The sequence below is a fragment of the Schistocerca gregaria genome, chromosome 7, assembly GCF_023897955.1.
Source record: "Schistocerca gregaria isolate iqSchGreg1 chromosome 7, iqSchGreg1.2, whole genome shotgun sequence".
Lineage (NCBI taxonomy): Eukaryota > Metazoa > Arthropoda > Insecta > Orthoptera > Acrididae > Schistocerca > Schistocerca gregaria.
Genome location: NC_064926.1, coordinates 331992394 through 332020005, shown reverse-complemented (window position 1 = coordinate 332020005; position 27612 = coordinate 331992394). Strand labels below are relative to the sequence as shown.

General features: G+C 38.7%; 1 protein-coding gene across 3 annotated transcripts in view; it reads right to left on the bottom strand.

The window, feature by feature from the left end:
• LOC126281518 (ADP-ribosylation factor GTPase-activating protein 2) overlaps positions 1–27612 on the bottom strand; it is a 71699-nt gene that overhangs the window by 4695 nt on the left and 39392 nt on the right. For all 3 annotated transcript variants that reach the window (XM_049980557.1, XM_049980558.1, XM_049980556.1), the window contains 6 exons: positions 25126–25278; positions 24886–25041; positions 24585–24715; positions 11064–11204; positions 7100–7379; positions 6619–6840 (listed from right to left, as the gene is read on the bottom strand). In XM_049980557.1, coding sequence (XP_049836514.1) covers positions 6619–6840; positions 7100–7379; positions 11064–11204; positions 24585–24715; positions 24886–25041; positions 25126–25278 — 1083 coding nt within the window. The remainder of the gene's footprint in view (positions 1–6618; positions 6841–7099; positions 7380–11063; positions 11205–24584; positions 24716–24885; positions 25042–25125; positions 25279–27612) is intronic.

The window sequence follows — 27612 nt, the reverse complement described above, 5'->3', positions numbered from 1 at the left end:
ACACACACACACACACACACCACAAATGCCGACACACTGAGTTGCAAAGTAGCTCTGCTGCATACAGTGGGCAAGAGTTTGTAGGAATGGCAACAAGCACAGACAGAGGATAAAGACTATCAGGCTTTTTAAGTCATAGCCACACTTTATCACATATGAGAATCTGTCATGTGGGGTCACAAAAAGCAGACCACATGTCCAAAAGGAATCGTTACAAAAAGCTCATTACCATTCGTTGTCAGGTCATGCTGGCCAGCTTGCAACAAACAGAAGTATTTTAGACCAGTTTCGTTGGAGAAATAAGAAGCGCGGTGTGGAGTAGTATGTCAGAGACAGTGTGCCACGTACAAAAAGAGCAGATATTTCACATCAGAAAATCGCTTTGCAGAGGCTACCAAAGGCATCAAAGGCTTTTCAAATGCTAAGGCTTTACACAGGTGGACCTTTCAACAAAACACCTGCAGGGATTAGGAACATGCTTACGATAATCTACCACTTTTCACTGTTTCTGGTGATGATAGCAATTCCAGACCAACTGGAAGTTAAAAATGCGCCGTTCCACTCCCAAATAGTGATGGGACAACCAACTGTTTTCAACAACTGATAGGCTAGTCAATTGTTTTTTCATTCCCTCCTCCTCCTCCAGACCTTCTGCCCCCCCCCCCCCCCGCCCCCCTCCGAATGAAACCAGTCTGCAACTACGTCAGTTAGTTTTCGCTCACTCGCTCAGTATAAGTGGTTTCATTCAGTGTGACACAACTGATTGAAACAAGTCTCTGTCAGATACAACATTAATATGAATGTTTTCACTCATTCACCTGGTTTGACTGGTTTAATTCAATGCGAGAGAATCGACTGACGTAAGTCCCTGTTGGTTACTTCAGTTACATGAAAGTTTTCACTCAGTCTCTGTGTTTGAGTGATTTTCACTTAATTACTTTTTCACCTTTTTCTGTGGGGTCATTAAAATGAGCATATGGCACTGCTGCCTTAGCCTCCTCCTGCAGATGCCAGGACCAGGGTCAAAGCTGGCACGAGAAGGTGGTGTGGTAGCCAGTGCGAGCGCACCACTGCTGGGAGCTGTGCTAGTGGTGACTGGCCGCTGCACCAGCTGTGACACTGAATCTGGCAGCCACAGAATGGTGACGTGAAAAATGTATGACACAGGCGCAATTTCAAATTTTAATTTTAACCAATGAACATCACTTTTTCTCAGTAAAATGTAATGCAAAACATTGCAAAAAATCTGCCAGTGTTCCTTTCTTCTTCACATACCCCTTACAACCTACTATGCTTCCTCGCCATTTTACTCCCAATGAAGCTTTATTATTTACATGTTAATTGCACCTAGAACAATTTAATGCACAGCAACCTATTCATCAATTTTAAATGGTGAAAAGAAGAATCAGTTTTCCAGTATATGATGAAATGAAGGTGCTTATTGCTTGTTTTCATGTATATCTTAGGGTATGTGCACCTTGGTTTGTATTGTATATCATTGCTTTACTAGAGATTTGTTTCATACAAAAAATAACTAGTTAACTCAGCGTTCCTTTCTTCTTCACATACACCTTAAGAACTACTATGCTCAGTTAGTTGAATGAACGAATGAATACAAGCTTCCACTGACAAAATAACTAAAGCCTGGTTTCACTTTAAAATCAAGTTTGTACAGGAAGGCTGTATTGGAAGCGAAGCAATCTCGGCCTAAGCCCGTTTGTTCGCCGGAGAATATTGAAGTGGTACGAGTTGCTGTACAGAGCAGTTCCGGGAAATCGTGTAGAAAGGCAGCAGTGCAATTGGGAATATCCAAACGCTCCATTCAACGCATTCTGAAAAGTGACCTCCATATGTACACATACAAGATGACCTGTGCACAGAAGCTCACTGAAGAACACAAGCAGCAGAGACTACTGTTTGCTCAGTGGGCGGAGGATAGGGAAGAAACTCTTAACAACATTTGGTTTTCAGACGAGGTGCATTTTCATTTAGGTGTGGTTAACAAACAAAATGTACGCCTTGGGCTACTGAAAACCCACAAGTGCTTCATGAACGACATTATGCTCCAAGGATTACAGTGTGGGCAGCAATTTCCAGTCACGGACTTACTGGACCCTTTTTCTTTGAAGAAATTGTGAACAGCGAGAGTTATTTGAGCATGCTTTGCAATAGCTTCATTCCACAGCTTCTTGCTACTGCCTTGACCTTCAACACACAGTGGTTCATGCAAGATGGAGCAAGGCCACATACTGCAAACACTGTGTTGGAGTTTTTACACGAGCATTTCAACATGTGGATCATTTCACTCAGGTTTCCAGGTCGCTTCAATGACGGACAAATAGTCCAGACCTCAATCCATGTGACTTTTTTCTTTGGGGGTACCTAAAGGAAAAACTTTCCACAAAACATCCATGTGATTTAATGGAGCTCAGAAGACTTATTCTTTAACTTTGCAGTGAAATTACGGAAGACGTGCCATAGGGTAATCACCAACTTCAGTGTTCGTTTGAAGGAAGTTAGGAAACAAAATGGTGAACATATTGAGCATGTGCTGAGTTAGAACAAATCTCCATGGATGGCTCTTCATTGTAGTATATGTTCCTTTCAGATTGTATTGACAATAAAGTTTATATTCAAACACAAAATAGTAACACATTTCATGCGCCACTCTGTAATATTGATCATCAAAAATTATTTGCTGTTTTTTCCGAGGGTGTGGTTAGGTAGGATCCTAAGAGCACAGTTTAAATTGCAGCAGCTGAATATTTGTGGCAAGCATGAGTAAAACTTTCACTGCTGTGCACCATGCATTTCATGGGATACCAAGTTGAATAAATGTTCCACCAATCACTTAGACTTTTCCATAGAAAAGCCAATTACATGTGAAACTGCTCAACCACCTACCTCACACTTTTATTTGAATGAAAATTATACTTTTTGCTGATCATTATTGCATAATTTGTAGTCTATGAAAGATGTAAAATTGTAAATATAAAAAACTAACCTTAATGCTTTGTCTTTTTTAGCGTGTGTTGTTCTTTAAGATACATTGAACACAAATTTGTCAATAAAATTTTAAATAGTGGCATAAATGGGTGATCTCCTAGGCCCAAATTCTTTTTTAAGTCATTGGCCCCCAACGTGTTAAGTTTTGAATGCAATTCAAATGCCCCACGATTTAAGAAATTCATCATACTCACACGTAATATAATTTATCTTGCATAAAATGAAATTTACTTTGAAAGTAATGCTTCTCAAATCCACCAATCGCAATATTTTCCTGAGACCTAATCAGAAATGCCAAAAGTTATGACATCACACCTCACTGAAAGTAGTTCGTTGTTAAGAAGTATTACACAGTCTTTGTCCTAAAGGCTTTGGCACATTTTGCTGTCAGCAGATGCTTGTGTGTGCATTGCTTGTTGTTGTTGTAAATGGTGCATTTTCTTTGCAACTAAGTTTTATTTTCTTGTTAGTCCATTGTTTATGTTTCACTGTGCAGTATTATTCTGCAGTAGTGGCCTATAGTAAAATTATTTGTTAGAGTATCAGTTCTTACCACTCAAAACTACAAAAAAACTTAAACAATGAACAATTCCCAGGGTACTAAAAAAAAAAAAAAAAAAAAAAAAAAAAAAAAAAAAAAAAAAAAAAAACAAAAACCAGGTTTTTCCCTGGATGAAAGAATTCCAGGGTTTTTTCCAGTTGCCCTGGGATGTATATACCCTGGAGTAACATCTGCCACGAAAGCATGGACCAACACAAAATAGGATATTGAATGAGAGCATCATGATACACCATCCATTCCAAAACGTCTTTGACCCAGCCTAGTTGTTTTTATCGAGGTTTCCCATTTTTAGGACGTAGAGCTTTAGAATCCTGACCAACACAAATCTGGCCATATGGCAATAAAGAGCACAATGTCAACAGAGCTCAGACTTACACCCATAAATATCCACAATGGCAGTACTTCAACCAAGCAACAAGTTCATGCGATACATAGTACAGTAATATTTTGCCGAGTTTTGGCTAGCGCACCAGTACATAACAAGATGCACCGGTTGGGACAGACAGTTCATCATCTTGTGCTAAGCTGTTCTTATTTTCTCATTACCATACCAAGACTGAGATGAATTCTTCAATAGATCAACTTAAGTGTTTATGGATTCATGCAAGAGGACTACTCCCATTGGTGAAAATTTTGGTGGTGCTGGACATGCTTGTAGTAACCTCTCTGAAGTAGTCTTAAAACAGTGCCAACCAAACATAGCATGGATCTTAACAATAACTGTTGCTGTTTTGGGGAAATATGATAGCTGTGAAAATTCTTTAGTGGATGTGTTTAATTATTATCTCTCTTTCTAGTTGGTCTAATATGTCCAAAACTGAATTACTTGCTTGTGTGATACATTCTTTTAAAGCTGTCGAAGGTTCGATAACCATCTCGATTTTTCAGTTTATATTCTACTTAATGTAAATATTTATGACTGCAACTGAAGACAAGTTGAATACCAGACTATGGAATGCAAACAAAGTTTACTTTACCCTCCAGAAACTTCAACCTCCAAACTCTTGACCAGAAAAACCAAGCAGAACTCTAGAAAACAATAATAAGGCCAGTATTGCAATATGATGCAGAAGCATGGAGCATGACCAAAACAGAAGAGTGCCAAATTTCAGTCTTCGAATATAAAATGTACAAGAAAATATTTGGGCTAGTATCTGTTCACGCAACACAAAGACGAGTTTGAAGATCCAACAAATAACTAGTTAAGTTAGCCGACCAAAGGGTAGGCCAGGTTGTCAGAATGGACTATGGCCGAATAGTCTGTCAGATATATGACAAGAAAATGGAAGACTGAAGACCCTAAGAATTCCAAGGAGCAGATGGCATGACAAGGTGACCTCACAACTGCACAGTGCTGGGTATCACTGAATGGGAAGAAGCAGCACAAGACAGGAAGAACTTGAGGCAGATAGAGAGACTGGTGCAGAATCATCACGTCCCAAAGAACCAATGGAGTGAGTGAGTGCTATTCTACTTCAGATTTGTAGGTTCTAACTCTAATGTATTGGTTGAGAATGTGGAGTCTTTCGGAAGTTCATTGTATTAAGCTTGGTAATACTATTTAATTTTGTCAGTCTCATCTTGAGAGTGAAATTCTGAATTTGGCTTTGACTAGAAAATGATCTGAATAACAGTTAGCTCCACCGACGACACTGGGGGGGGGGGGGGGGGGGGGGGGGGCACAGGGAAGTGTTTGACATTTTATTAATAAATGTCCACCTTGATCACATATGTTATACAACTCACATTACTGGGTTGTCACTCACTCACACAAAGTTGCACACACGTCTGCAGTCTCAGAGAGCTGAAACCACACTGCGATCAGCAGCTCCAGTGCATGATGGGAGTAGTGACTGGGTAGGGGTAAGGAGGAGGCTGAAGCAGAGAGGGGGAGGGATAGTATGGTGCAGTGGCGGACAGTGAAGTGTTGCAGTTTAGATGGAGGGCAGGAGAGAAGGTGCAGAGGGGGGAGGGGGGTAAGGGGTAAGTAGCAGAAAGGAGAGAAATAAAAGGAAATTAAAAGACTCTAATGAAGGTTGAGTGAGGCCAGGAGAGTTAGGGGAACGTATGATGTATTGCAGGGAAAGTTCCCACCAGTGCAATTCAGAAAAGCTGATGTTAGTAGGAAGGATCCATATGGCACAGGCTGTGAAGCAGTTACTGAGATGAGGGATATCATGTTTGGCAGCATGGTTTTGCAACATTTTGTTGGTGGCCATTCGTACAGACAGACAGCTTGTTGGTTGTCATGCTTAGTTTGTAAATCACATGACAGGTTTCACAGGCAGCCCTGCCATCAAAGGCACGAGAGGTATGTTGTGCCTATAGCGACTCAGCATCTCTGCTATATGGTCAGTAGCAACTTTCCTTCTCTGGTATTGTTACATTCCATCCTGGACTTTCCATTGTTTGATCATCAGAAAATGTGTACCATGGGTACATAAAAAGTGCTGTACTCGTATGTGCAGATTATTTGATGACAATATTTGTATCTGAATACTTTTAATGATCTGACAATGGCAGTATGATAAAACCGATAATGTAAGTTGTATAACGTGTGGACAAGACCAACATTTGTAAGTAAATAATATGCTACATTGTGACTTCTGATGTGCATGTAGCTAAGACTTCTTTCTTAATTTATTACACGGTATCTGAGTCTCAGTAGTGCCATTGCTTCTAGTACATGTCTGTTTATGTATATCATTATGTGCAACATACGTGCTTTTGTTATGCACTTTCTTGGAAGTAGCAAACTTAAACAGTTCTATCCCATTTCCACAGCTAAATTGGTGCAGATTATGTGATTCTATTGTAGGTCTACACTGATTCTCATGGGCTATTTCATAATTATAATTACTTTAAAAATTCATAATAAAAGAACTGGTCATGATGAAACATTATTCACCACATCTCTATCATTAGAAAGTTCGTACTTCTACAGTGGTGTGCCACATGCTTCTCTTCTCCTCCCCCCCCCCCCCCCAACATACAGCCTGCTTCAAATAAACAGAAAGTACCATTTTACAGCATGTCAGAATCAACTGTACCTGGATAGATGACATAACTCCATTTGCAATTGAGCTCAACTTCCCAGCAACCTTTGTTACTCCTTGTCTCACACTCTCTTTGACATCTTCTAGATCTGGTGTTTGCAATTGTGCTGCGAAACTTGAAGGGCGACTGCTTGCTGCATTACCATTACCAAAGAAGTCTGCAGATGAAATGCTAGAAGAACCTTCAAAGCGTGATAGATTTACCTTACGCTCCCACTGAAATAAAACAATTTTTTTAAAATGTAAGATTAATAACATATTTTATGAGGAACTCTCCTACACATGAAAAATTTAAATTAAAGCAAAATCATAAAGGTACATGTAAAATATTGCTCTATACTTTTCACTATTTTTACACCCTGTTTATGTGAATTCTCATAATAGTTGGAGACAGAGACAGAGAGGGAGGGAGGGAGGTGTTGTTCAAGTCAGTGATAGATATATGTTGGTATTGATCACTTGGTTATTAACTTACGTTATTGTCATGACTGTCTCCAAAAAATTGGTCTGATGAAATAGCTTTCGCACTTCCAAATTTCTTCTGAGCTTCATCTCCTGTAGAGGCTGGTGCTGGGATGGGGTCCTTTCTGTGAGCAGGTTTCTCATCTGTACTGACTACTGAAAATGACGAAGACGGCTGCCTACTTTCCGGCTGCCAAGACCTACTTGAGTTGCTGTATCTGTCACGGCTTGAGCTCCCATCAAGAAACATAGATTCCAAACTTCTGCTCTCACTTGAGCTAGATGGCTTGTACCTAGGATCAGAAAAAATATTTATCACAATTGATCAAAAGGTATTTTAAAAAGAATACAAAATCTGAAATGGTACAGCTGCAAAAGAGAATGAGAAAATTTCAATCAAATAATAGAAGTGTACAAAAACACATTGAATTTTTAAAACTAGTCTTTAAGAGAATCTGTGAAAAAACACTGGAAAGTTTATGAGCATAAGACAAAAATTAAAAAAAAAAAGACATATAGGTAGACATATTTTATCAGTCAGTTACAGGGTGGAGAGTGCAGTATCTAGGAACACAGAAAATTGTGCAAGAATTTGAAGATTTCTTTAAGTGTTTCTACAGTTCAAGAGAAGAATCAGAAACATAAGTAATTAATAATGACAAACTGAAATTAAGTAAGTTGAAAAGTACAAACCCACTAAAGGTAGGAAAACCATTTTTAAAAGGTAAAGTCATGTGGAATTGTTGGCTGGGAGACTTGTGATTGGTTATTCAGCCACCTAATTGGAAAGAGATTCCCTACCTTATTCGCAATGCCACCTTTTATGAAAGAGCAAGTGGTATGTCTTGAGCATATCTGTCCAGTGCAGGTGGCTGATGAAGTGCATGTCAAGTTTATTGTCACATTTGTGTTTAAAGAACAGCAACTGCAATACAGTAAAGCTGTGCAACAGATGTTAGCAACCTGTGGAGGACGGTTTCAACAGAAATAAATCTAGAGGCAAAGTAATGCAAAAAAGACATGCACAATTATTTACAGAATGTCTGCAGAGGTAGACAACTCTCTGAAAGTGAACACTGTAAATATTTTACACAACAAACAAGACAGATGACACACAAGGAACTACAGACTTGATAGCCTCTTATCTTTAATGTAGAAGATAGTATCATCAATCACATAGAACAAACATTTTATTTGCTATGCTACCCAATGGCCTTGGTAAGTGAATATATCACAATGCATCACACAACCTGTCAATAAAATTATGGATCAGTGCAACGAGTATGAATTACCACATTGTCTCAGATTCAGAAAGTTTAAGGATTATTTTGAGTAACTTGAAAAACAAGGTCTTCAGTCAATCATGTTAATATATTGTAGAATAATGAATCAATGCTATGGCTTCCATTAGACTTCATGAACACAGGAGGATATTCGCAATTGATAGAGGGGTTGTACGAAGATTTCATGCCAACAAAATAATTGTCAGTTGCCCTAGAGGAAGCTTTTTAGATCTCTGAATTGGGAAAAGAAGAAAGAGGAGGGGGCGAAGAAGAAGAAGTAGTAGTAGTATGTGTCTATGGAACATACATGAATCACATTTGTTTGTGCTGATAACATTGTACTGTTTGTCTTCCACTATGAAGGGTGGGATGGAGGGGAAGGGGGAGGGGGGGCCAAAAATCAATTATAACAAGAGTACAATAAGGTTCAGAAAAGTTCATACATGCAGTCGAGTTTTGTATTTATGGCTGCTGAAGTTGAATGGGTGTACAGAAAAAGAAATACAAAAATATAAGAGCAAAAACTGACCCAGAATGCTTTTGATAGATTAAATAGGGTTTTAAAAACTGAATTTTCAATGTATTTCAAGAGAAGAGAGACAGTGCATTAACAATTTTGAATTATGGAAGAGACAGACTCTTAATGCAAAATCTGAGAACCGCTCAGTCAGCAATAGAGAGATAAATGTTGACAATTCCTAGAAGAGAATTAACTGTAATGAAAACGAAATCAAGATGGGCAGAACGTACCCTGGAGAATGGAAGGTTCCTTGTTCAGCTGCAGGATAAAGAAAAAAATGACAGAGGACACCCTTAAAGGAGCTGGGAAGATGGAATCTGAAGATGTGCCGGGGCAACATCAACGCATACAGCTTAAGAACATAATTCATGGAAAACTTAAAAAGGCCTTTACCCAATGGTGGATGTCAAATGGCTGCTGCAGGTAGAGATGGTGGAGGGTGCAAATTCGGTTTCAATAGATTTGGGATCACATTTAGCCCAACACAATGAATGTGTGTTTTACTAGTTTGAAATACAGCTGACTAAGTGTTTGAGAGACTTAAAAATCAACAATGGAATTTTAAGTAAACACTTTGTCTCTTTTTTTTCTTCTTAGGACACATACCAATGTTAAGTTACGAGATTCATAGGCCTGCATCACTTTCTTTTAAGAAAATTACACATTCGTTGTACAGACACAGCGGAAACTTATTAGATTTTTTCACATTTCCTATTTTTGTATACATACTGGGCAGAGATTCAAATTTAATTGCTTCAAATATCTTCTGAAGTGAGAAAAATCAGAAGAGAGTACAAAGAAAATATGTGACCAACAACCAAACTTTAAAAAAATGAAAAAAAAAGGGAAGGAAATCACACACCCCTTCTATTCTCTACAGGAGTACTATTTCAACAAACTACAGTAATACTCATTGCATCAAGAGTGTCAGCAGATCTGCAAACTTTGATTTACAGTCTCATGTATGTAATCAATTTAAACAGCAGAAAGTCATTCCTTTCTCTTAAAGATTACTCCATCAAATTCTGGCAAGAGGGGGAGGAGGTGTGTGTGGGAGGAGGGCGAGAAGGTGAGCGAGGGGAGGGGTGGTAAGTGGAGAGTGGAGGGGAGAGGAGCGGTGGGGTGGGAGGGGAGCGGTGGGTGGGAGGGGAGCGGTGGGTGGGAGGGGAGCGGTGGGGTGGGAGGGGAGCGGTGGGGTGGGAGGGGAGCGGTGAGGTGGGAGGGGAGCGGTGGGGTGGGAGGGGAGCGGTGGGGTGGGAGGGGAGCAGTGGGGTGGGAGGGCAGCAGTGGGGTGGGAGGGGAGCAGTGGGGTGGGAGGGGAGCAGTGGGGTGGGAGGTAAGCAAGGGGGATGGTCGGGCAGTCTGGGGAGAGGGGAGGGTAGTGAGAGGGGGGTAGGGGAGTGAGAGAAGGGATGGGAGAGGAGCTAGAGATGGGGTAGGGGGGAGAGAGTGGGGAGGGGTACCAGAGAGGGGTGGGGTGGGGATTGAGGGTGGGGGAAGGGGATCAAGACTGAGGGGCCAGGAGGGGATCAAGACTGAGGGGCCAGGTGGGGATCAAGAGTGGGGGGGAGAGGTGCGAGAGAGGAGTGGGGAGTTTGAGAGGGAAGGTGGATGGGCTCAGCAGGGGTAGCAGTGTGACAGAAGGGAGAGGAGTGAGATATGGGTGGTGTCTTTGACTGAGGTAGGGTATGTAAGAGGGAGGGAGGAAAGAAGGTAGAGAGGGGAAGGTAGAGAGAAACTTACAGTTCAACTAATTTTATTTTGTTTCTCGGTTACTACTTAATACACTTTATGTCTGGAAGGAATGAGATTCTTATCTTTGAAATATTTACTTTTGTATTTCACCGACCAAAAGCCAGTGTATTATCATGCTAAATAAGCAGCAGGCAATTGGTCTTTGTGGATTATATTTATAAACATTAATGTTAAACAGTATTATTCCTCTTTCTGTCAGTGTAATCTTCACAAATTGAAGAATAAGCCACATGACACTTATACAACAAATGGAAAGGGCCTAGTGCATCAAAGCTTTACTCTAAAGCTAGATGCAACTAATCTGAGTTATTTATACATCACTGAACTTGATGAAACAAAGGAGTTTATCTTATTTAATAAATACTAAAACTACAACTCAACAGCTCTACAGTATTTTAAAATACTATAATTTAACTTACATGCCATATACAACAAAATCGTCAAAAAAACCATCACTTTCCTTGTCAAATACAGACTTGTTGCTTGTGGTGCTAGAGTTAATGTTCGGATTTTCCTGTTCAATTGTCTTCATGTCACTGACAGCAGAATGGCTTATCCCCCTATGAAGTGAAATTAAGCACATTAAAAAAAGAAACAGCTAAACTGGATAAGAAAACTACATGTAATTGTGTAGGATGATATTATTATAATAAAATTAAAAATACATTAAACACACACACAAACAGCAAAAATAATAGGTTTTTTTTGCACCTCTTTGTAAGAGTAACAGTCAAAAAGATTCTGACTTTCCATGGGATAAATGACTTAAGTTGAAATAACTGTTACCATACTGTTCTACAGAGACTCAAATTATAAAAGGATTTCTGTACCGACAGCACTAGTGGTGTGTATTCAATGGATGCAAGGTAAGCTCTTCTTACCCAGCACAAACTGGGAACAAAAGTGAAACTAATGGAGACAAACATTATTCCTTACACAGGTTGACAATGGTGATATTATATGATATTTTCAGATCAACACTGCCAAATTTTCATAATTATCAGCTAAATACATAAGTTCACATTCACGATAAGTTGTGATTCACATAAGAAGGGATGTTCTCTGAACGGGAAGTAGAACTGGTGGCTAGAGATCCGTGAAGCATGTCTACCTGCCAACTCTTGCTGCCAAATCCCACTATTGGGCAACTTCTGGCCTTTGTGTGAGATTAGCAGGATTAAAAGTTACAGTTTCTCCTCTAGTGCTACGGAAAACACAGGGTTAAGGTAAATGAGTACTTACATGGTACATATGTTTATATTATCTCTAAGCTATAAATAGCATACTGTCTGCCTTGCACTGATTTCCAGAGTACATATGTGGATGTATATCAGTTTATAATAATCAAATAATGGAAAAGGCAGGATGGAATGTAACAATATAATGAAAAGGATAGTTGCTACACGCCATACAAGGGAGATGCTGAATTGCAGAAAGGCAGAACAGAAAGACTGTCACACAATTCGCTTTTTGCCAACAAAGGCCTCTGTCAACATTAGACAACATACATACATACATGCACACACTCTGCAAACGCAACTCACAACACACATGACCACAATCTCTGGCAGCTGGAGCCGTCTGTGTGTTGTCTAATTTTGACAAAGTCCTTGTTGATCGAGAGTTAATTGTGTTAGGGTTTACAATAATCATTGCACAGGCATGTTGGTGTTGTGGTAAGGTAAGACTGCATGCTCAGTGCATATCAAACTGGTGAGAAAAAAAAATCATTTTAAATCCAAGCATTGCAGTGCAAGTGTGAATGTTCACCCTGAGGCACAACTCTGCTACCTGCAATTTCCAATAGAAGAAGAACGTAATACAACTGGACAGACCTATGAGGAATGGCTACAGAGTAACGGAATTGGCGCTGTCACAGAGTAAGTACACATCCACCAAAGATGAATGACCAATAGCTGTGAAGCATGAAGCGTTCTCAGTCTAACACAGCATCTCTGGTGTCTGCAGACAAATCAGTTTTGTTTGTGCAAGAACTGTTATTTTGTTTTGCTGGAAAAATGATAATGTAATAATAGAGCAGTATAATATCGTTAAGTATTAAATATGGAAAAAAAGCTTCTGAAATCTATCTTCTACTAAAAGATTAGGTTAGGTTAGGTTAGTGTTTAACGTCCCGTCGACAACGAGGTCATTAGAGAAGGAGCGCAAGCTCGGGTTAAGAAATGTACGACAAAGACTGTTGTATCACGTACACGTTTTTGAGTGGCTCAAGTGTTTCTAAGATGGCCATGAAGACACTGTAGATGACTCATCCCCAGAACACCCTTCAACACAAAAAAAATGGATGAAAAAGTTGACCATCAGTTGAGTTTCAATCAACTGCTGAAACAAAACAGATGGAGCCACAAATGATGGCGGTCGAGTTAGGCTTGTTCTGCGCACCTACATCACGCATCCTCCAACAGCCAATGAGCGTTCAGTAGTTCCCTTGGCACCTTGCTGGGAATGCAGTAGCCAATGCAAGCATTAAATGTGATTGTGGCGAGTTGTTTAATGAATTTCTATTCCATTTGTTGCGAGTTTTCACCAGTGAAGGTGGTGGTAAGTGATAAATTTTGCAGAAGGAAGTGAGAGGCGTAATTTGCAGTATATACACTTTCTTCAAGCAGTAAGCATGCTTGAACTGCGACAGTTGTTTGAAATTGTCAACAATGCAATCCCCATCCATGCCTCGATATGCGCGAACCGCCATCATTTATGGACAGGACTAAAGTAATTGACAAAGAGTGCATAAGGCAAATTTTACATAACCAATTATATGAGAAAAGTCTGTGGGAAACTGATGCCAAAAATTGCTACAATCGAACAAAAAGAAGCTTGTGAAACTGTTTGTACTGACACTTTGAATACCATCAAACAGGGTGATTTTGGACAGTTTTGAAGTTATTTTCACTGATACTTGCACAGGTTATGTTTCATTGTATTGTTTGTTACAGAAATGGTGGGGGTGTTCATAGCCGCATGATTGCTTGTCTTAATCGCATGGGTCACACAGGCATGTGACTCTGGAGGCAGTTTTGAACAAGTTTCCCAGGCCACAACTGAAAGTTGGAGTTCTTCACAATCATAATTTGGAATGTTATTTGAAGGTGCAGCAACAGCAGATGTTTGCCTATTAGTTGACATCCTAATACTGCCTGATTTCCAATGCACCTGATGATGGAGCTAAGACCCCAAAACCATGTTGTTGCATAGCGACTTTGGTCATGCAGGACTTCAGTCAATAGTGCACTTTACAACGGTGGTGGATTTGTTTACCATGAACATGTTGCTGAACAGCTGTGGGTGTCCCACAAACAAAAATTTGTACTATCACTTGTTTCCGCAATGTTTTTGTTTTCCTGGAAGTAATGGCTTATAACCTATTTCTCTGAAGGAACATTTAGTTTGTGGCAGCATGACTACCAGGCTTATCTGGAGGGTAACGGAATACTTTGAACATTTCTTCAAAATGGAAGTCCATGTTTCTGTGTTGCTTTGCTGGCTATCCTCATTATCAGGCAATTTCCATAAGACATGATCTGGATCAAATGGGATTAGGTCTGAGGTACAAAGTCCACTCTTTTTGTTTTCTGTAGAGTTTGTTGAAATCTTAGTCAGTGGCCGCTTCAGAAGATATGGATAAGCATCCTCGGAAATAGTCCCGTGACTGTACTTCTTCCATTCAGTTGATATGGCTCACCACGCTGCTTTCACTGGTTTGAAGAAGCTTACATCCAACGGCTGGAGAAGGTGGGTGCTATTAGAGGGAAGGAGAATGAATGAATTATTGTTCCACTCAAAGTCTTCAATAATGCATACAGACATGACTTGGACAAATTGTCCTCAATCACCATTGATGGCCTATTTTGCTCCTTCAAATAACAGGGCAAAGTGATTGTTAAAAGCCAGCCTTTAAATATCAGTAAATAAAACCATCCACTATCATTCCTAATTAAGTGGGTTCTCCATGGGCCACCTTCTTGCCACATGTTCCACAAACTCTCAGATTTATGAAGGATATATGGGGGAAACAGTTTACTACCAGCATTTGCTGCCATCATTATCGAAACACTAGAGTTCAATGAATCCATAACTTTTTCAGCATTCTTCCTCCTTTGTTTTGTAATTATCTCCTGCTTGCCCATATCATCTGACATGTTAGTTTTGTGATAGCTGATTATGTTGTTAGGTGGGAGATTTTCCAGCTTTGGCTTTATTTCGGAGAAATAGGTTTAACTCTCATTTTGTTCACTTCCCCATGAGCTCTTTTAATATTTTCATTTAGGCAAACAGGGAAATAATCTGAATGCTGCTTGAGGAATAAATACACCCATTCATCTCCTGGTAAATTGATAGAGGAAGCATTTCACTAAATGTCTAATATCCAATTTAGTGAAAGGAAATACCCAATGTGCAGCCCTCAAGACACCTTGCTTCAACATTTCTTCTTCTTCTTCTTACATTTCTTCTTCTTCTTCTTCTTCATGTAGCACTCATTGTCCTCCCAATTTTTTTCTGACATGTTTCCCACACTTTAGTTTGTATGGTCAATCTAGCTACACCATACAAATCACACGCTTTTCTGTACAATAATTTGTCACACTGAATGCCACAACCACCTGTGTCCAAAAGTTCCTGGTCATAACACAATGTACTTTATCGTCTTTCCTGTTTTTGTAGTTCTCACCTCACACAGTTCATAAATTTTGCAAAAACTTTTGAATAAAACAATGACAAACTCAATAAACAAGTACAGCAACTTTTCCAATGGCACAGGCTACTGATTTTGTAAACAACTATGGTCATAACATTTTTCCACTTGTCACAAATGCAGAAAGTTTCCACTTGATGATACTGTGTGAACTTTAAAACAGTAGTACTGTTCATCAGATATTTACCTTGGTAAACATTCAACCTAAAATAAAACTCACAAAAATAATGATTGGTTTTTCAATATTCATGGAATTTTGTATCTTCACTGGGTTAATGAAGGGGATAGTGAAGGTCCAACTATTAATCAACTTTATTATTGAGGTTCTTGCTCAACTCCATGATAAAATAAGGAAAAAATTACCCAAATTGTGGAAAAACGAGCCATGGGTTCTGCTTTGCGACAATGCACTATTTCATACCACATGGTTTGTTAATTTCTAGTGAAGTACAGCATCCCAGTGTTAGTCCAACCACCTTAATCACCTGACCCAGCACCCTGTGACTTATCTACTCCCCAAGTTAAATCTGCATTAAAATGAACAAGATTTCAGTACATTGACGAAGAAGTGAGAAGTGATGGGGACATGGGGGGGCATAAGGCTCCCAGTACGGTTTCCATCAATAGAAAATTTGCATGGATCGTTACAAAAGGAGGAGGTGAGGGTATTGAGGATTATCATAACTGATTATGTTTGCTTTTGAAATAAAATATGTTACAGCAATAGTCCCATTACCTTACAGCCACAACTCATACACTGAATCACACACTGTAACTAGGCATCTTGCTTACATCGCTTCAATACACATCTCTACAATAGCAACAATGCGCTGTCAGGACACCCTAACACGCAAAGCTGAATAAATGCAATTTTGTTAAACTTGTTTGTCTTCTGAGTAAAGCTGAAATATAATTTAGAACATTATTCTATATGTACAAGAGTGTAAAATCCAATATAGGATGGCTTGACTGCTTCTGTTTCAAACAAGCTTATGAATATAATAAGATAGGAGATTGGTGTACCAAATTTTGTCTCAGTTACTCTGGACAGATGACGTAGCTGATGTAAGGAACTTCTCGTAGGTCTCCTTACAAGACACACTCCCCATCGCACCCCCCCCCCCCCCCCTGCCCTCAGATTTAGTGGTGAGATGGCCCAATGGATAGCCCATCAGAAACTGAACACAGATCAAGCGTGAAAACACGAAGAAGGTGTACTGACCTGTGAAGAAAAGCAAAATAGAAATAGTGAAGAGTCGAAGTTCAGTATGTGCAACATTGAGCGAAGTGGAAAAGCAACGGCGTTGTGGTTAAGGGATTATGCTGTTTAACTGTAAAGTGGATAAGCTGTGGTCAAATCAACCTCGTGTCATTTATTTTCATGTATTTATCATTTTTTTCAAAACATTATAAACTGTCTATCTGGTCACTGAAATATTTGTTCTCCTTCTGTAATCTTGGCAGCTGTGGTACTATACACTGGTTACAGAATACAAATCATGTGGTAATAATGTATTAGCAACGCAAGTAAATGTGGTGAGCAGTGAGGGAAGGCGACATAACGCACAGACGTCTCACAGAAGTGAAAACAACAAATAAATGGGTGTGAATTATGTTAAAACAAAGGAATTCAGGGTCAAAACTTCCAAAATGGGACAACTTCAAAAATGTTAAAAACATATGCTTTGACAGGGCATAGAGAAACTGTGTCATTGTGAAATTGTTACAGTTATTTGTTGAAGCCTATGTGAAAAACTATTATGTTTTCATCATTTCCTTGGGATTGATCACATTCACATTTACATTCATACGAACACCAGGTGTACAAATAAAGTGCATCAATAAGAGATTCCTCTTATCTGACACAAGTACTGTCACTAATGCCATGTACGACACACCAGATGTGTTTTCCGGTGAGGATAGGGCTCACGTGCCGCATTGTTATCAAAGGTCTGCGGTTCCCATTCAAAAGCCATTTCCTTTCAGCTGCTAATAGAGTAGTTGTGCTGAGCCAACTTCCATTATAGGTCCCTTTCTTACACACTGCTGTTGCAAACGGACGTTATACCACAACACAGGCACAAATGGGAATCCAATGAACAGAGTGGAAAAGAAGAAGAAGAAGAAGAAGAAGAAGAAGAAGAAGAAAAGGCACAATGGAACTTCGAAAACAGCTAGCCCACTATCCAGTCCAACACTATGACCACTCAACCATGCTGTTGTTGCTCTTTCACATTGCTCTATATTGCACTTCTTGTAATTGGACCATTCATGGTTTCTATTTTGTTTATTTCTCACAGTTCAGTACACCTCCTTCCTGTTTCCATGTTTTCTGAACACAGATTTTGATGGGCTATCTGCTTGTCAGTACATCACTGTGTCACAGTTGGTGGTCAAGTAAAAGATTTTAAAAACACATGAACATGCTCAGAGTTACGATGGAGCTGCAGTTATGGCCACTCATTTCACTAGATTACAACCAAGAGTGATAAGCATATTGTCTACTGCAATGTTTGTTCACTGTTTCACTTGACCGAATTCAGTGCTATTGCAAGTTGTGTCAAAATTTAAAAAACGCAAAATTTCCCCCTCATTTTGTATGGTCTTGCTAGTTTTTTTCCACATCAACCAAAAGAACCTGGGCTCTAGTAAACAAAAAACTGCCTAAAGTTGCCAGACAGTGTGGTTTTCCTATAGTTTGGTGACAACATTATATTGCATTCAACTGGTTTCACTTTTCAACAGTTAATAGATGCAGGTAAATGGGATGAAGAAGTTTCTACTGCTTCTCATGGATAAAATGTGATGCAAGTCAATTTTGTTCTACATTCCTTTGAGGATATGCATTGGCACCTTATTTGATGTGTTACAAGCCTGAGCTTACTACACTGGCTAATGTGTAACACAAATTAATGATTTCATTGAAAACCAAATGTGAGGGATTTGAAAGAACGTGGGGAAGAGTTGTTCATGGCCAAAGTATGGATGAATCTGTATCTAAATATACTGGGCATGATACTGCACTCCATTTGGAAATTTCTGTTGTAAGAATCTACTGTGACATTTTAGACACAATGAGCGTATAGTTACAAGATAGATTAAGTAACTTGAATTCTCTTATTTTTGGAACTTTTAATGTATGTAATTCTGATCAATACAAACAATGATGACCAGAAATTGCACGATTGCACTGCCAGATTCCTATAGATGATATTTTTTCCTGTTTCTGATCACAGTTGATGGTTGTGTACGTTTACAGAGAAATGCATCCCGAAAGTGTTGGTGATTTATTGAGTTTTACTGTTAAGTGGACTGCTGACTACATACAGTGAAATTGTAAAACTCTTCGAACTTTTTTGACTATTCCTGTACCCAGTGCCTCTGTTTGGAGCAGCTTTCCAGCCAAAACAAGAATAAAAAACAATGTACGGGGTGAGTGAGATGTCTCTGTATCCCTGTTTAGTATCAAATGATGTTATGCAGGTTGGTAGCTATGTTACTTCTTAACAATTATTGGAATCAATGATTGAAAATTACATTTATATGTTTTTGCAGTCCTTGTCGAGTTTTAATTTGTAGCCATGGCAGATGTTACCAACCATAGTTTCACTACTGAGGAGTGCACTAGTGACAAGTATGTGGGTGCATAAATGACAACAGACCGGGGAGACAATGAGACAAGGGTACGAGAGCATTTCAGGAATTGTTTAATGAAGCTCCACCACAAAAGGCAACACTTGGGAAAGACGTGCTTTTCCTTTTTGCAGTGTTAAAGACAGGTAATATTTGGAAGGAAGAACATGAGAGCCAGAGTCTTTGATTTGACTGAACTATCTCTTACAACGTCAACATGTAAATGTGATTCAGTACTCAGTATACCAGGACAATAATGTGAGATCACGTGAAAAAGGTCAGACCTTTCCGACGGAGGTTTGTAAATGAGTTCTTCGATACAGACTGAAAGGAGCATGTTTTAGCACACTGTGCTTTCTTACCTCAATTTCTGAATGCAGTGAACCATGCCAAGGTTATGTTTTCAGATGAATGTGCCATTTATTGCAGCTCACATGCTAGAAATATTGTCGTTTGGACCAAAGAAAATCCTCATTACACAGTCAAGTTAGAAAAGCAATCCATCTCATGTAATGATATTGGCAGCAATCACATCGCAACAACTGCTTGGACCGTACTTTTTTGAAAGGACTATAAATGGCGCAAATTATTTATACATGTTACAAACATGGTTAATGCCTTAGCTTGAGGAAAGGGGCCTCAGAGAACAGATTTGGTTGTAGCAAGACTCACTATGCTCTTACAATGAGAGAGTTCCTAAATGATCACTTTTCAGGACAGTGGGTAGGTAGTGGTTCATCTGCAACACCAGCTCCCTTGAAATGGGCACTAAAACACCCTGATGCCACCACACTAACAACTTATTATGGGGAGTCATTAGGGGGGCATGTATTTCATGCTTTTATGCTACAAATGAAGACCTGCACAATGCTGCTGGGGATTCATTTCACACTATAATACCACATATGCTCAAAGATATGTCAAGAACAACATGGTGCCACAAAGAAATGTATTTACAGCATGATCAGGAACATATCAATATACTCAACACTTAGTATGTATGTAAGTACTTGTGCTAAAACAAATGAAATCAATTAGCATTCAGTACTAGGGGGTATGCGGACTTCTTGCCCACCCTGTATGTACTTTACAAACTGAACAATGGCTTAAAAAATTAAACTTTATTATCAAGTGAAAGGAATCACGTGTGGCAGCTGAAGTCTGAGTTCAGGTAATCAACAAATTTGCCAGAAAAGCAATTTCATGTTTAAAAAATAATATTTTATTCTTTTGTAACTGCTTACCTTAATGGAAAGTTCATTACATGCCACTCGACAGCAATAGAAAGTATAAAATGGCTAACAGATGTTTCATCACAGCAGTTACAGTTATAAGTCACAAAAGTGTGACTACTCACCTAAAAACTACCGTGACATAATTTCTACTGATATACGATTAGTATATCACAAGTTTGGTGGGCAAGATATTAACAGATATCCATCAATTTCTTAAAAGTATACATCACAAACCTGACCTAATGGAATGGACATAGTTCCAGTTGGAAAACAACCTGACCTATGACGATATAGATACAACAACATTATACTGTCATACTCCAGAACTTTTGATGTGGCTTCTCCCAGGAATGTGCCTACAATATAACTGTCATCACTTGGCTGTGCAAGTCTCACAGTGTGGATGCTAGTACAATGTTATCATGGAAGACTTCACCACCCAGACAAGACCAATATGTTATTAAAGGAAGTAGGGTGCTTCCTGGTACTTCCTATTAATTGTTCTGCATTTCAATCATTTCACTGTTACAGCTACTGTACAAGTATCTGGCACTATAACTGGCTTGAGGAGAACAAACATCTGAGCTGTTTACTCAGGTGTGTAATTCAGAACAATGAACAGTCCGTCTCGGAACACTTACACCTTTCTCATTATTGGGGGCTGGTAAAATTCGCATTATGCAATAAATTCAAAATTGGTGCAAATTTTGCCTCAAAATGTGAAAGCATTTAATAGAAGCTTCTTCATAGTGAACTGAATCCAGATGAACTATATCAGAGATGGTTTGAAATAGCTTTATTTTCTGCATATAAATGTCGAAAATATAACCTGTTTGCAATTGCTGGTATTGTACATCATCTGGCGAAGCCGTGTTTGGAAAGATAATGTGCATAAGAAGCTATTTGCACAATAAAAAGTGCATGAATGCAACATTGTACCAACACGCACAACGCTCTAGTGCCATGTCAATTGTGGGTGGATGAACGAAGAAACAAGCCAGGTAATGCAACATAGTGCTCAGCCCTGCAGCACATTATTTTATAACACAGAAACACATATGTTTGTTTCATAGCTAAACTTCAAAAGTTGGAACAATACAGACACTTTTAATATGGAAAATTAGGTGGTGTATGTATCGAACTGTGCCTGCATCAAATATCACTAGAGGTTGGGCTTGAACTATGTTGTTAACAATACAATACCAACCTCAATAAGCAATTGTACGGTAGCCGTTCCCAAATGCTTCGTGTTGTGCTTTGCTTGTTGTTTTCTTATACTGACATGAGTGAAGCAAATAATACTGGTCTGTCATGGATTTTGATTATGATCCTTACAACACCAGATGAGATTGGAAATCCCTATGGAAATGTGTCAGTTCTGTTTTTGCAGAACACGGGTTTAGGCTGTTGCCCCACAAAGGGACACAGGGCTTGTTTACCTGCACCTATCGTAACACCTATGACAGTCAAAATTACAGTTAGTTTACACTAATCGCTGTACAGTGCCCACACACTGCACTACAGAAATTAGAAAACAAAATCTGTCACGTTTCTTGACTGCGTCAAAATTCTTTCCCTAACATTATAATAGATTTACCAGTACTTTCAGTTCCACTGCTATGCTAACACTACTTCTATGCTAAGTGTCTTGTCAGTTCTATCTGTAGCATTAGCAAGCATGGGTCACGGTGCTATAAACACCCACAAAAGGTCGAAATTAATGTTCTACAGATTTTGTAATCATGGAAAAGGGTGGGAAAAGCAAGTAATGTCCAGAAACACCATAAATTGCTCGAGCTGCTTTCTCACAGAACTATCATATTCTGAAAGCTTAAATACAGCTAAACAAAGAAAATAAAGGCCATTTCGGAAATAAAAAGAAAAAGCTGTTGAAGTTTTTAAAAAAGCAAACATTACACTCGAGTTCCCAATGAGCTCCTTTTTCAACCATTAGTCTCACAGAAGTAACTTTTTGTTTGTTTTCACTCATGTAGCGTGACAATGTTTTAAATTTGTGCACCTAATCATTTAAAAACAAGAAAATAGATGTGAATTTCGACACAAATAGGCACGAATTTTGCCAAAAATAGATGCTCCAACATTCACATACTTGAATGAAGCAAAAAGTTTGTGCACCTGCAACCCCCCCTCCCCCAACAACAGTAATAAATTTATACTTTTATCTGGTTAAAAATATAGTTTTTTAGTTTCTATTAATTCCTATGTTTTTCCTCATTTCACTACTTTTTCATTATCCTGCATACAAACAAGTGGTGAAGTGATAATTATAATTCAATGCCTATGGAGCATTTATTAAGTCTTACGTCTGTATTCTGTATTTCCTGTTAGAAAGGTCACAGTTAATTGTGATTTATGACATAAATCATATCAAAATCATATCAAGTATTCCACAATGAAGTGTTGTAGGTCTTCAGGTAATCTCACACCATTTGGGAGACAATCTGAGCAGATCTATGAAACTGCTTGCATGTATCATTTACTATCTAGTAAAATCATCAGAAGATCAAAACAAATTAGCACTAAATGATTTAGCCAAGTTATCTGTGTGGCACAAAACGAGGCAATTAATTCCACACAATAAAAACGTGTGAGGTCCTCCACAAAAGAACTTAAAGAATCCATTAAATTTTGGTTACACGATACTGCACACAAATTTAAAGGTTGTTGATTCAGGTAAATACCGAGGGATTACACTTACAAACAAACTGGAACCATCAAAAAGAAAATATTATGGGGAAGCCAAACCAAAGCCTGTGTTTAATTTGCAGAACACTCACAAAATGCAACAAATCTACTAATGTGACTGCCTATGCTGCATTTGTCCATCTTCTTCTGAAGTATTGCAGTGCAACACAGGATTCTTACCCGATAAGATTAATAACATGAAATAGGGGAATGGGTGTCAAATAAATGATACCAAAATTGTTGTGGCAATCAGTAAAACAAAGGGTTTTTCATTGCAACGAGATCTTTTCATGAAATTTCAACTGCCAACTTTCCTCCTCCGAAAACAAAGATATTTTGTTGACTACTCCTACAAACGGAGACATGACTCTCAATAAATGAAAGAAATCAGGCCTCACACAGAAGATTTAGGTGTCTGATTTTCCTACATGCTATTCGAGAGTGGAACAATCGAGAAATAGTCTGAAAGTGGTTTGATGAATCCTCCCCCAAGTACAAATTGCAGAGTGGTTATACAGATGCAGATATAGGTAATAATCTCTATGCTCTTTCTAATTTTTTACGTGTACATCTCCAGCCTGCAGCAAATACAATGTTTTCTGTAGAGGGTACACAGTGGACTTAATAGAGCAAGTCTGAAAATAGATGCACTTAATGTGTAATCACTAAATACAAAATGATATAAGTTAAAAATGAAATCATAAAACCAGTACAGACTGACTAAATGGTCAGCAAATGATATAAATAGAAGAGTAAAATAGAGGTTTTGAAGGACAAAATACATTTTCTGTGTGTCTGAAAAAGTTACAATTTGACATACAGCAATGCATGGGTATACCAAGCAGAAGCAAGGAATAGGGATGATGCGGGTATGGGTGCAGCCCCCACCCCCTCAAAAAATCTTCACAAGCCAACCTATAACTCTGCACCAGCCACACAGAGAGATGTATCAATTCAGTATAGCCTGAAGACAGGTAGAACATAGAATGGATATCAAATAGTTGCCAGTGTATCTAGAACCATTTGTCGTAAAATCTCAAAATTGCTTCACCATTCCTGGTAAAAGTAAATACCATTAACGTTACAAACTCATGACATCCAGACAGATGTCAGAAGTATTTGATACAGAATCTTATCATATAGAGGACGCACTGAGTTGCAGACAGGCACAATGAAAAACACTGCTACCTCTATGTAGCGAGTAGCAATCTATCTTTTCCATACTGTTGCTTTTCCATCCTGGACTTTTCATTGTTTGATACAGAATCTTATTTCAGGAAATGCCACTGTCTAGATATTGAAATTCATATCACATTACACCAAGCAAGACACACACACGACTTGCTATTGGGAGAGCAACTGTTCAAGTCCCTTCCCAGCCATCCAGATTTACGTTTTCTGTGATTTTCCTAAATCAATCCATGCAAATGCAGGGACGAGTCCATTGAAAAAGGCATGGCTCATTTCCTTTCCCATTCTTTTTTAAACCAAGCTTGTGTTCCATCTCTAATGACCTAACTGCTGATAGGACACTGAACTCTAATCTTCCTTACTTCATATTACATTACAAAATACAAAATCATTGCTGAGTCAGAGAACACAAGAAAGGCAATATTAAATTCTAAAAATAATTTAATATTTCTGTAAATTACATTCGTGAAGTGAAGCCCATTCCAAGACGTTCAACCTGTTCTGCCTTCTTTGGGTCAACTTGTTTCAACTTTTCCTCCTGTTTCTTCTGTTGTAGACTCAGATCCTTGTACGCCAACCGCATTGACAACATCTACAGAAACAGAAGATTACCAAATAATAAATGTATTGACTTTTTATATCAAGTTCCATAATTTATTCTAATGAAACACAATTCTGGTACAGAAATGGAACTCAGTATAATGTAAGTAATTAGCTTTGCAGGACAAAGAACATGAATCACAAAAAGGAATGTTTATATACCCGCTTCTCCTCCTCTTCTGCAGCTTTCTCAGCATTTAGTTTTGCTTCTTCGGCTGCTTGCAATTTTAGCTGATCTGCCATTGTTGCTTCCTTTTCAATTTCAGCAAAATTTGCATTTACTTTCTGTGCTCCCAGACCACCTTTCTTTCCACCAAGCTACACCAAACATAAGAGCTTTGAGGAAAATGTATTTTGACCATAAATACTAATTTCTGTGACTTAATTTATCCTATGACTTACAGTGCTTCGTTTAGCCTGAGGCTTACGTGCGCCAATGGTTGATTTCCTTTCTTGGAGTTTCTCATTGCCCTCAGGTGCAAGAATGGCATTGACGTTTGGTTCACCACGATTAACATTTGCAGCTCCAGAGGCACTGCCATTTCTTCTAGCAGTCTAATGATCAACAGAAATAACAGCAAAATGTCAAAGAGAGTCACAGGCTCAAAAAACTAAATTTATGAGTAGAAAATGACACCGCTTATTGACTTAACCTGTTTTGAAACTGACTGTCAAGTATCATCCATTGTTTTGCAAATACTCTTAAAGCGTGATCTGTATATTAAAATGTTAAGATTCTATTTGGTATGTAGCAGCTTAGCTAAAGATAAAAACAGATATACTATGATGAATTAACCATGGAATGAAGTGTTAATGATAACACAAAGTTCAACACCACAAAAAACAATGCAATGATGGTGACATTCTCAAGAGGGATGACTGATCACAACCCTTCAGTTCAAATCAGCTAGTTTCCAGTAGTGTTGATGAGAAAAAGAGACTGGTAAATATACTATTAAAAAAACTTTTGTACTATCCTCATAAATACTGTTGTCAGAAATCTCTTTCTCAATAATTCTTTGACTGCAGGAAGTCGTCGTGAGCAGTATCTCTATAACAGTGATAAAAGTAAATCTGTGTTCTCAATGGGGTTCAGTAGAGTGCACAGTGGTGCAAATCATGACTGGGGCATTGTAGCTTGTGTATACTGTCAGTGCGTTAACGTACTTCAATGAGTCTTTTCAAGCTTAACCCTTAACTACTCTAGTGAAATGCTCATACACTAATACCCTAGTGGGGTCTCAGAGTACCCCAATAAGAAAAACGAAACTGTAATTTAAGGAAATTTTATTTTGAATTGCATCACTGAAGATTATACACATTTTTACATATTTGAGATATGATTACAAACAATTTTGGCACACTGAAAATCTGTGGTTGGAGCAAACATGTTTTGAGCATTTTATACACACACTATTTTGGTGTTCTTGTCCACATTTCTTGCGCACACGTGGCAGCTTGCTTTCCTCATGGGTTCTGGCTCTGAAGATGTTGAGGTAAGAGGAGACCACCAAGTTTAACAACAACGTCTCACACTTCATGAGAAAGGGGTCGGACATCTCGATGTAGTATATGGGGCTTTACTAAATCCATTCCAAGCTTTTGTAGCAATTCTCTTCTTTTTAAATCATTTGTTTCATCAAGTTGTTTGGTGCACTGAAGCAAGACAGCAGCATTGACTCCTACTATGTTTAGAATGCCATAAAATACAGACATTGGCCATCTGCGTGTTCGCCGTGATAACGAATAGTTGGCGCACATTTGGTCCAGTGTGTCCACTCCTCCTTTTGTGGCATTGTAATTTCAGGTTTTTTCTGTTGAGTACTAATTTTCTGATCGTGATGCATAGATGAAAGCAACACAACAGCTCGACCTTTCCGAGGAACATAAGAACAAACTGTCTTTCCTTCATTATGCCCAATTAATACAGATTTTACTGGGCACTTTCTGTTTGATTTGAATTCTTCTGGGATCTGCGGTTTATTTTGCTTTAGAGCTCCTAAGACAGTCAACTTTTTGGCTTCTAGTTGATCACAGAGTTCAAGTGACATGAACCAATTGTGTACTGTCACATGTCTATTGCTTCCCTCAAATGGTGTTATTAATTTCAAAACATCCTGTGTTGGGATTGATAATGTACTTTTATTTGTCCCTTTTCCTGTGTAAACAAATGCATTGCATAAATAGAATGTTCGTGAGTCACAAAGGCACATAAATTTGAGGCTGTATTTGGCTGGCTTCTTGGGCGTATACATGCGAAATTTGCACCTACCACGAAAGGGTATTAACATTTCATCGATTGTTACGTACGCTCCTGAAGTATAATACTTTGTCTATAAAGAGTTCCCACACATCTCTAATAGCTGCAAGTCTGTCATCAGCCTCCCTAGCATCTCTTGTAGCAGCACAATCGAATCGCAAACAAGACAAAATGAATAAAAATCTCTGAACGCTCATAGTGGCTAGAAACACATCACAACCAGTTCCATCATTAGCAAAAAGTCCAACAACATTTTCGTTATTAGATTTCATTACTCCAGATAAGTAAAGCAGACCCACAAATGCTCTCAGTTCTATTATATCTAGCGGCTTTATGAACGCTGGCTTAGGAGCTCTGTATTTGTTTGACATGTCATGCAGCTAGACATTTGTATTGGTGAGTAATAGTTGCAAGAAATCTTCACTAATGAACAGTTCCCAAGCAGATAATATGTCAGTTGAATCAATCTTGTTTGCTTCACGTTTACCGCCTGGAAGATGAATAACTGTATTGTGAGCATGGGTATGAGTTGTAGGAGGAGCTTCTTTTGACCACTTGTAGCACAGCTTTATCAAAAAAAATATTTGTCAGCGGAAGGTCTAATACACGCCTCTTCATTCTGATGTAGC